Source organism: Pieris napi, chromosome 2 (genome assembly GCF_905475465.1).
Source record: "Pieris napi chromosome 2, ilPieNapi1.2, whole genome shotgun sequence".
Lineage (NCBI taxonomy): Eukaryota > Metazoa > Arthropoda > Insecta > Lepidoptera > Pieridae > Pieris > Pieris napi.
The window spans coordinates 6862941-6875178 of record NC_062235.1 but is presented as its reverse complement, the minus strand read 5'-3'; the positions used below and the strand labels follow the sequence as shown (position 1 = coordinate 6875178).

The 12238-nt window shown below is 31.7% G+C and overlaps 1 protein-coding gene across 1 annotated transcript; it reads left to right on the top strand.

Moving 5' to 3' along the window:
- The first annotated feature begins 1002 nt into the window (after positions 1 to 1002).
- LOC125063057 (apyrase-like) lies at positions 1003 to 12056 on the top strand. The gene is made up of 11 exons (XM_047669290.1): positions 1003 to 1243; positions 1479 to 1701; positions 2519 to 2716; positions 3761 to 3891; positions 7031 to 7154; positions 7751 to 7877; positions 8274 to 8431; positions 8806 to 8887; positions 9474 to 9632; positions 10939 to 11093; positions 11556 to 12056. The coding sequence occupies exons 1-11, from the start codon at positions 1125 to 1127 to the stop codon at positions 11676 to 11678; spliced, it is 1599 nt and encodes a 532-aa protein (XP_047525246.1). The 5' UTR covers positions 1003 to 1124; the 3' UTR covers positions 11679 to 12056.
- Positions 12057 to 12238: the final 182 nt, after the last annotated feature.

Genomic DNA, 12238 nt, shown 5'->3' with positions numbered 1-12238 from the left:
CATAAGTGTACATTGTGTAACCTATTTGAACCGAGCTAGTTGAATAATGAGGCAGTCTTAACTTAAAAACGTATGCAAAAATTATAGAAATATAATATCAACATTAACATTTTATTTATTTTATCATATAAGCTATTGATTTCTCGAATCAATATATTTACTACTAGGTACTTATAATAAAATTTTATTACTCCCTCGTGGACACGATTGATAAACAATTTATTTGGATTTGTAACACTTTAAAATTATTAGAATACATTGTTTTATTTATGTTAATCCGGACGCAAGATGCGTTTGATTTTAATAATAATCATCCAAATGGGCAAAAAGGTGTTCCCCTCTTGTCTCATGTCGAGGGTATAACAAATACATTTCTATCTCTTTCTTTGTGATTGTCTCTACGGGATACCGTAGAGGGCCATTTTAGTTTGCCAGTCATTGATAAAATTTATTAATTATCATAAATCGACAATTTACTAATGTAGTTAATTAGTGTGGTTTCTATTATCCGGTTTGCTTATTATCTCTTATAAATAAAAAAGGCAATGTGCTAATCATTTCGTTTCATTCCTTTATTCAAGTCTTAGTCATTTTTAACGCATAGCTTTTGAAGCTGAACTTTGGTATTTAGGGTGCTGGTATTAATTAAATTCATACTGCGTAATATCCGTAACATTTTAGTTCCTAAAAAGAATTTTCTATAAATACTAGTGGACCCCACAGACGTTGTCCTGCATGATATTTCAAGCTATTAGGATATTAAAGTATGAAAGTACCGACTGCAGCGCCACCTGCCGGGCTGATTTGTGAATCTAAACCATTCCCAGATCCCCTTGAACACACACAAAAAATTTCATCAAAATCGGTCCAGTCGTTTGAGAGAAGTTCAGTGACATACACACTCACAGAAGAATTATTTATATAAAGATAAATAATCGACAGATTTATCAATATGCAACAATGCGTAAAATTATGACCTATTCATTAGGCCTCTTACACTAAATACTTATCAAACGAGTAATTACATTAAGGTAATGGTGACGTAACAAATAAATATAGGTAGTGAAAAAAAAAATTACCTTTTCATTTCTTAATGTTGCTATTAGGCGTGTCATCGTGTTTCAATGATGAGAAAAATTATTATTTTTCTTTGTTTCGCGTGGTTTGACAGTGGTTGTAATTATAAGTTAAATTGTAAAGTGTACCCCCTACATTTGATCCACTACAATGATTTTCATGCAAGGTATGTAAATAATTTTAGTGTTATTTTAACAATTTTCATTTCTTTCTATAGTAAATAATTAAAGTGAAGTTCTAACGTATGAATTTTGATACTTAACTTTTTTGATTAATAACGTTAACGTTACACTACGTTACATATATTTTATTAAATGACCATTAAAAAAATCCAAATTGAATTGAATATTTACATTGACATGAAAGTAGACTTTTGGTTTTTATCTACCGGCGCTTTTAAGGTTTGAAGAAACGTCCGATGACTCGTTGCTCTGTGACCATAATAAAGAAAAGTGTTATGGTGGTCTACCTCGCCTTCTCTATGAGATAGAGGCGATACGACGACAGCACCCCGATTCTGTTCTTCTGGATGCAGGAGACAGCTTCCAGGGCACTTATTGGTACACACTGCTTAAATGGAATGCAACACAGTATTTTCTAAATTTGTTGAATAATGATGCGCATGTAAGTACGATATTAGAATATTGCTTTATTATGACAACCTATGACGCATATACCACAATAACTAGTATTATTGTCTATGCTTCTTGTTATAACAATAAAAAAGAAAGTAATTAAATAAGTTTTTATATCGTTTTAGTTTTATTGCGTTTTATTTTTGCTGTTTTGCCTATATGTTTCACCTGGCTTGTATGTAATTTCTATGTCGTATTATAAATACACATCTTTTGTGTATAATTGGTCATGTAATATTTTCTTCTATTTTAAGAATGCATATTGTTTAAATAAAGGTATAGATAATAATTGTTACTTAGAGGTCATTCATGTTTTAATATTTAGTTTGGAGAGATCTGAGTTGATAAGTAATTAGCAGACAGTAGGGTCTTTTCTCTGTGCTAATAACTAATAGTGTAGCGTGACTGTTTATAAATTTCACTACTATATTTCAAAAATCCAGAAACGCTGCCTGTTAGGACAGACCCTCTGTATCTGTTTCGTATTCGTTTATTTTTCTTAATAGGCAATAAGGGATCAGTCTTCTATGCTTGATACACATGATGTATCTGTCTGGGGCATTCTGGTTTGATTCTATTGATGTTGTCATTCACCGTACGAGTGAGTAATAAATTCACTTAAAAAGAAACATTGGTGCACAGCCGTCTTCACTACTATATTACATTTATTGTTTATACATATTTAAATCGAGTTCGACGTGTATCTCCATAACTCCACAGAGACTTAAACTCTTTCGCAACAGTGTGATCAATTTTCTCCATGATTTAAATGACTCTAATTTATCCATACATTGGGTTCTTTACAGGCTATCGGAAACCACGAGTTCGACGATGACATTGATGGCCTAGCGCCATATTTAGCCAATTTGAAAGCCCCGGCGTTGGCTGCTAACCTAGACGCTTCAGAAGAACCCATACTCAAAGGGTTGTTCAAGTCATACACAATTATAGATAGAAAAGGAAAGAAGATTGGAATCGTTGGAGTGACTACCACAGCTACTAAGGTAGGTTCTATAGTAAAGGAAGTCGTTATCATTAAATATATATGAATGCTGAATATTTTTCTTTGTTTTTCGGCCCATCCGTTAATATCTAAATTGCTAAGAATAATAAAAAAATAATGGTCTAATGTCCTGACAAAAATTGGCCTATTAGTCTATTAGCCTGCTGATAGGGGACAAGTCTTAGTTTTTATTTATGTTATTATTATTAATTACTTAAAATGTCATGTGGAACATGGTGTAATGGTTGCAGCTCCTTACAAACGTTGTGTAAAAAAAAAAAAACATGGCGATTAAAAAGAGTGGCGGAGAGTTTATTGCCAGTTCTTCTCTTCCGTTCTACGCCCTTGATTTGAGAACTGGCAGTAAATGTAAAATTAGAAGCATTAATATTTATTTCTTTAATGACGAATCACAAGTGTACATTGTGTTACCTACGTGAATAAATGATTTTTGAATTTTGAGTTGACAAGTTAAAAATGGTACAAAATAGAGATACTACTCTTAAAATTATGTGCGATAGCTCATTGGATCCGGAATGACGTCTAGAAAAAAGTGCTAAAAGCGTGTTTTAGCATAACATAAAAATTGCAAAAGTTAAAAACAATTAAATATGAAAAAAAAAATGGCATTTAGTTTTTTGCCAATATTTAATAAACTATCATTATTTAAGAATTTTCAAAAAAAGAACAACATTACTTGGATTTTTTAGTTTTTGTTTAAGTAAAAAAATTGTTATAAACAAAGTATAAATATTTTTTTAATTTTTATGGCTAAACCAATGAGCTATCGCACATAATTTTAAGAGCAGTATCTCTATTTTCTACCATTTCCAACTTGTCGACTAGACTATATAATATAGCAGGTATAGCTCTTTTAAAGTTCATAAGCTTCAAAGTGACTTTGAGCTGTTCAACCGATCTATTTAACAATTTATAATGTCGACTTACGCTAAGTTTACAAAAGGTTTGTTCACCTTCGTTCTTAGATTATTTAGCTAAAAATACTAGAATTTTCTAGGAAATTTTGGGTTTTTCTATTCAACAGGGTCTAGCACCAACCGGCAATGTGAAGTTCACTGACCCCCGTGAGGCAGCGCTCCGGGAATCGAAGAACCTTCGTGACATGGGAGTGGATGTAATCATACTCCTATCACACTGTGGGTACACACTCGATGTGTAAGTCCTTTTTTAGTTTATAACTCTCCGAGGAACAGTTTTTTTTTTTACTATTTTTTATTGGAAAATTCACACCAATTGACCTAGTCCCATGCTAAGCTGGTGAAGCTTGTGTTATGGGTACTAGGCAACGGATATACATACATATTAAAAATAGATAGACATATAAATACATATTTAAACACCCAAAACCTAAGCACAACACCAAATGCTCATCATATCGATCGATGTCTGTCTCAGCCGGGGATCGAACCCGGGACCCATGGATTCGCAGTCGGGGATACTAACCACTAGACCAATGAGCCGTCAATATTGATGCTTATTGTTTCATAAAGCCAATAAAGTTAGATATCCTAATAAATGTTTACATAAATATCCTTAACATCTTTTGAAACCCATCTACATAAACATTTCTTATCCTATCCTGTTCAATCGTGACTTTTATAATTGCATACCTTATAATTTTTATGTATTTTGTTTTTCTATAAATGTAACGAAGTTTAAATTAATTATTTTTAAACATGATAAAATTTTGTATGTAAGTAGGTTTACGTAAGACCTACTTAAATACAAAATTTTATCTTCCTTTGTCCTCATTAACCGAAAAGGCCGTGAATATTTTGATTATTATCGCTGTCTTTAACCGCTTTCGCCATTGTGCTAAATAAAATGAAATATTTATATTTTATAAAAATAATAATAAAAACTAAAGTAAGAAAATAGGTATTTATTAATTTAAATAACATAAAATAAAACATTAGCAAGGCTATTTTCTTTTAAGTATGTCTTTTTACTGTCTGGATATAGATTTCTATGCTCTTGCACACAGCTTAGTAAAAACTGTTTTGTGTTCTTCCTTTGCAATGATTAAACAATGAAAATCTTGCATAAGTTTTACAGCTCTTTTAGCTGTATCATTCACTGCCTATAAAGAAATAACCTATCTTTTTGCCAGTAAATAGGCAACCTCTTCCAACATAGAAATAGGGTCTACACTATTATATCTAATAATTCAAGAAGTTTTCATCAATTTTTAAACTTGACAGACACAAAATCACTTAATGGTAAAAATAAAACAGTTTAACACATATGATAAATAAATATTTATTTCTATAAAGTAGCCTTGACGTCCGTCGTTCCACAACAGAGCGTTTTCTAAGGCAGTTTTTGCCGCGCATCACCACTATGTGGAACCAGCTGCCCACAGAAGTATTTCCGAACCAATTCGACTTAGGGTCCTTCAAGAAAAGAGCGTACCAATTCTTGAAAGGCCAACAACGCACTTGCGAGCCTTCTGGCATTGTGAGTGTCCATGGGCGGCGGTATCACTTAACATCAGGTGAGCCTCCTGCCCGTTTGCCTCCTATTACATAAAAAAAAGCTCCTTTTCCAAGTATTTTTTTATAAATTAATGATTAATAGCTAACTCTAACATAAAACTATGTATTCCCTCTTACCATACAAATAATCAATATCTTCTTTCGATGTAATGTATCTCTTCCCACAATCATAAAAACTCTCTCTTTGTAAGTTCTCAAAATGGTAATTTCTTCTGACAAGTACCAAAGATGTTGACTAAACTCTCTCAGGGCTGCTTTCGAGATGTCGTTGTTAATAGTTTTATATTTCTTAAGCCTTTTAAAAAAACACAACTCTTGATTTAATGCCTTTACCACCAGACTACAGCCGAGCCATGATTTCACATATATAACTACAATGAATAAACAAACGTCTTAAGATGCTAGTTTATCTTTAGCGGTATTATTTAATTGCGATTGCAACATATTTTCAAAGAGTAAATAGCTCTAGTCATCCACCCTGCTTAATGCATTGCTCCAGGAGGTCTTATGATGCCGCTGTGTGTTTCAATAGCAGCATAATTAATAGTATTCTAGTCTTTAAACTTGTTAACATCGGGATATCAGGGATATTTGTGAATTCCTGGTCATGGGTCGAATACAAACTTTAAAAAATTCAAAATTCAAATTCAAAAATCATTTAATCATATTGGTAACACTTTGTACACTTATGACTCGTCTGTAAAGAAATACATATAAATGCTTCTAATTTTACATTCAGTGGCAGTTCTCAAATCAAGGGCGTAGAACGGAAGAGAAGAACTGGCAATAAACTCTCCACCACTCTTTTTAATCGCCATGTGTTTTGTTTTTACACAACGTTTGTAAGGAGCTGCAACCATTAAACCATGTTCCACATGACATCTTAAGCAATGAATAATAACAAATGACCAAAGGATTGGCAGGCGTTCTTTAGAACTTCTTGCGTCCAGTCTAGGTAATAATTTCCCATACCAGTGAACGGTCACAGTTTCAGGCAAATTATTCAGAAAATCTGATTTTATAGATTTCCCTCTATCTTTTGTAATATGTGTGCCTATGCGTTTGTAACTCTCTCCAAACATGGTGAAGATCCAGTTTTTTTACATGATTAGGGATGGCTCTAGTAGGGATGCGCGTTCATTAACAGTCAATTTAACTTCGCGAATGTAAAAAAAGCGAATGGAAAGAACTTGACGGTTAGACGGTAGCTTTGCTCCAGTTATTTAATAGTTCACGTCATCAACTTAATTAATGAAATAAAATACTTTCTTTATTGCTTCTTTAAGATTATTAATTGAGTAATAAACTAACTGAGAACAAATTAAAAATACGGCGAGTACGCCCCGCTTTTCCGCGTAACTTCTATGAACATGATTCGATGCAAGTCGGCACGGGTTATCATTCTCCAAATAAGATAAAAACTTATTTCCGAGTGTTTTAGGTACAAATGAACAAAACTAAGACCTATGCGTTATAAAATAGAAACTTTGAAAAATAAGGGACACCCTAATATAATATATTATATGTAATTACTAGTGGACCCCACAGACGTTGTCCTGCATGATATTTCAAGCTATTAGGATATTAAAGTACTAAAGTACCGACTGCAGCGCCACCTGCCGGGCTGATTTGTGAATCTAAACCATTCCCAGATCCCCTTGAACACACACAAAAAATTTCATCAAAATCGGTCCAGTCGTTTGAGAGAAGTTCAGTGACATACACACTCACAGAAGAATTATATATATAAAGATATATATATCATACAATGTTTAAAGTTTTTTCTATAATTTTAACAGGGAAATAGCACGAGATTATGGCCAGTATATTGATTTGGTTGTGGGTGGACATTCACATAGAGACAAGACGATAATGTTTCCTTACCTCACTGTCGTCAAAAGCAAAAGTGATAATAATCATCAGGTATTGCTCATAAAGATGTTCCTACGATAATTGTCTTTTGTGTTCTTGAAATGGAAATAACATAAAAAATTAATATAATTGTATATAAATAATATCTTTTTAATTACATAAATTGAAAAGTTGATGGCTTGCATTGATTATATATAAAAAAAACATTAGCTTTACTTGTACTATTTAGGACTGCCTAGCGATTCTGTAACTCACTTTTCGAACTCGCACAGCAGTTTTCGCAGCGGCGGGCGCGCTCAAATCAGTCGTGAAGCAGTCATTTTACGATTTGGCATTCTGATAAGGAGGGAGCTTGTAGTTTATTGTTTACAGAATCGCAAGGCTGGATAGGTTCAAAATTAATTTGGGAAGTAATTTTTATGCATAATGCGTAGATGTAAATTTTACATGAAAAACTCGCTCATTTAAATATACCAGTATAAATTGAATTGTAATAAAAGTTATGTTAAAAAATCTTTTTCTCTACAACATTTTTAAACCAGCCAATTAAACAATATCTTTTGAAAACTATTCTCCATTTTTCCGAATGCCACGATGTTGTTTGTAATAAAAGCAATGTTTAATATCACTATAGTTTTTATTTACAGGTGTTAGTCCTCCAGACGGATGCGTTCACTAAATTCCTTGGAAACATTACAATTAATTTTAATTGTATCGGCGATATTCTTAATTGGTATGGAGAGCCCATTGCTTTGGACAACTCTATACCTGAAGGTAATAACTAGTGATAAGCTTATTCCGTTTCGCCGAAATGTTTGTTGATAGTTTAATCTTCTGATTCTTGAGAATATTATAATATCTTCCCACTTCTGTTATAAGTATCTCAAAAATATACTTGGTTATTAAGTCAGTTTTCTTCGGCAAAAAGTGAAAATACACATTTATTTTATTTTATTTTTAATCGTGAACTGACAACAAGATACGGATAGCCATTGAAAACAACCCTTTAACATCAAAAATAATAAAATATTCTTAATTAAATTTCAGTAAACAGAAATGCACACACAAATTTTTCAATTATCAAAAAAATATATTTGATTATGTATATTATAGATTGTCTCGCTTATATAATTTTAAATAAGTATTTTTTAATAAAGTATATTGTTTTAGACGAAAACCTTAAGAACAAACTGGCTTCCTACGCCGAACAAGTACATACAGCTGCAGCCAAGGTTATTGGACACATAGACAAAACCATGGATCATAGAGATTGCGTTCACGGTGAATGTTTGATGGGAAATTTCTTGACTGATATGATGAGGTATACGGTAAGTTTATTATAGTGGAATATTTTTTTATTATCTATAAATAGTATGATGTTTTGGATTATTTTGCTTTAAAGATCTGAAGGAATGTGTTTGACATGTCATCGATTTTTGGGTCTAAAACAATGCTTTTTTTATCGTACTAGCCAGTGTTAATTAATGATATAAAATTCTATTAGTGCACAGCAGAGTGTAATAAATTGTCTTCACATTCGCTAAAGAAATAAGATAATGTAGTCCAGTATACCAAACAGAACATTATGAACACGAAGTATTTAAATTGATACACGTACACAAAGGATATATATTTTTATCTGAAATCCTGTTTGGACAAAGTGTTCAAGTATTAAATATATAATATTGAATATTATTTACAGGCGCAAATAAAAATAAACACTCGCTATCCTATCATTGCACTAATACAAAGAAGCAATATGAGAGCTATTATACGTAAAGGTGGTAAGTAGATTTATATCGATCGTTTCTTAAACGAATGTATACGCACAAATAAACGAATACGAGAACGAATGTCACATTTTGGTTTGCTATTGGGTACAATATTATTTCTTTCAAACAATAGAGCATGTCAAGATGTTGTCATCGTAGATTCATTGGAATATCGATAACGTTTAAGATATTTGTGAATAAGGTTGATTGCCCCCAACTTTTAACTAAATTTAAATTTCGTGTAGATGCCCGTCACAACATTTAGAAGAACCTGTTTTGGTCAAAACTTGTCGATGTCCAGTTTGAGCATTCTGATGAACAAGCGAGGATTGCCATAGTTCCTTTCCCCACACTTTCATAATTTTAATGTGTTTTCATTTCAATATTCATAAGTATATACAAATGCTTGTCACTATAAACCTTGTATTATTTTTCTCTATGTGCCAATATATCAGTGTGTCAAGCTTTTGTTAAAATATAAAATATGGAAACTTAAACACTCACAAATAGATATTCATTAAACTAAGGCAAATAAATTACGCATATTTATGACTTCGCTAACACAGAGAAGTTCATTTAAATAAATATTATATTTCAGAATTAACTGAAGGTTCTATAGTTGAATTATTTCCATATTTGGATCTGCTGACTAGCTTTGAATTACAAGGAAAGTACCTTTACGAAGCCTTAGAACGGTCAGCAAGTGATTTGATGAAAGGCGAGCGTTTTACGGGACCCTGGCTTTTACAGGTTTCAGGTAATTAATTCATGTTTTGTATTATTATAATCTAATATATAAAATTCTCGTGTCACAATGTTCGTTCCCATACTCCTCCGAAACGGCACGACCGATTCTAATGCAATTTTTTATGCATATTCTGTAAGTCAGAATCTGACAACACCCATTTTCCCCCCTACATTTTTATTTTTGGACAAAACTTTTTGTTTTTATTTTTTTATGATACAACATTCAAAAATACAGACAACCCTTAATTGTCACCCCTCTATGATCAACCCCAACTTTTTTATTTTAGAAGATAGTTTTTTTATTGAACTAAAAAATGTTTCCTAGAAATAATATACATGGCAAAACGACGTTTGCCGGGTCAGATAGTAATAAAATAGCCTTTATACTGTGATCTGTGATCTTTAATATATTTTCTCTCCAGTATATTTCGGAGTTCGGTTTTCCTTTTGGCAAAGGCCTCCTCTAACTCTTTCCTCTATTCTCTATCCTTTGCGACTCTTCTCCAGTTGTAGCCTGCTGTTAGTTAGTAGTGCGTTGGCGGCTTCATCTTCGTTTTCCGTCTCTATTTTTGTAGCCCACACTAAATACTTTACCCATAAGAGAAAATTAGTCACAAGGCTACAATCTCAGAAAGGGAAAAAGTGTGATTATTGTAATATTTATTATAAGTATTATTATAATATTATATTTATTAAGTATTTAATTATTTGTATGGAAGAGTTGATTTTTGGTTTGTAATGGACCACTGTATCGGTTTTCTTTTTGAGAGCTTTACTCAATTTTTTTGACCGAATTAACTCAGGTCAAACCGAAGGACACACACACACACTTCACATCTAGTTAATATTATACTCTTTGTGAATGGTTTTAGATCGCTAGACAGAGATCACGTGATTTAGCTATTAGAATATTCAGTGAAGTGCATTATTTTTTATTCGGCTTTACAAATATAATTTTTGTACATTAGATTTAGGTACAATTATTGTCCATAAACAATTTATATTATCTAAATTACGTCATTAAACTCATATTCCTTTAGAATTGAAACCTATTAATTTGAGATTAATGATATAAATTTACAAACCCACTTCCTTCTCGTTTAGAAGAATCGTATACGAAAATACGAAAATAATTTCGTAGTTATTTTTGGTTGAAAACAAAAACAGGGGACCTAGAGCCACTAAATAAGAGAAAAAGGCCGGCATCGCACTTACGAGTCTCATTGTCACCCGTTCTATAAAAAATAGGAATGAACGGCTTCTTGTCACTTAAAATGTGTAAATATAATATATTTTAGTTTTATATAAATTTATAGGACTTCAAGTAACATACAACATATCTCGGCCAGTGGGTAATAGGGTGGCTTCGGCGTATGTTAAGAAAAAGTTCTCAACGGTACCTTTGGACAAGGATCAAATATACCAAATTGTAGCACCCATATATTTAACTGATGGAGGAGATGGATATACGGTAAATAGTGTGTTTAGAAATATAAATTAAAAAGTCTACTGACTGTGCACCAATGCATGCTTTGTTTTATGTGCGCAATTAGTTGTTGTTCGTGTGAAAAATTTTAACCCAAAAGGCAACGATGTCAGGTTCAGAAGGCTATAAAAAATATATAATATAAGGGTATGCTTCAATTATAAATCAAAATATAAAAATATATTTGTAAAATCATTACGTTAACACAGTCCATAAATATCTATATAGATATAATTATTAACGTAAAAGTTTTCCGTTCTAAAATACATTTAAAATTTAATTAGCTGGAAATAAATTCTAAATATGGAAAAAAACATGGTTCAAAATCAATCATTGCTGGACTGATTTTGATCTTGTTTATGTGTTTTTATCTCTATTTGATACAATTCCGTCATATCTTTAAAGATATGCTACTAATTTTTTTGTTTTTTCTTCAACTATTTTCAGATGATCTCGGATAACGTGAAAAATCCAGAAATTCTCGGTTACGATCAACATCGCTTGAGGGAATATATCAAAGCATACAAGTCTATAAATGTAAAAATAGAAGGAAGAATTTTGATTAGCTAGCTATGAGCATTGTCAGATGAAGAAATAGTAAAAGTGCCGTGGCTTTTCTACAGATAGATTCAAAGATCTTCAAGTATCGAAATATCAAGAATTTGCTAATTACCAACATAATTAAATTTATTATAAAGTACCTAGTTAATAGCTTTAACGCGGATTAACCGTTTTTGATGGATTTGGTTTAGTTTTGTAAGGCACAAAAAGTGCGATAACAAACATTCTTTCGAATTTATAGGTTTATGTAGTGTAGTTTATGAGGTAAATCATAAACTCAACCAATAATAATTCCTTTAATTTATTTATTCATTGTATTTCATAAGTAGTATCAAATTGGTAAAAAAATATTGTAAATTATGTAAATAATAAATGAATAACGTTCTAGATTTTGTTTTATTCTCCTGACGAAAGTCTCGTCTCCTAGATGTGCACGGAGCGGACAGAATTTTGCATTTAATTATACGAAGATATTATGCAAAAAGTATAATTAATAATAGATTTATTATATTAAAAGATGCTTTTAATTTTTTCTATAATCGAAGTATAATTTATTCATGTAAGTAGAA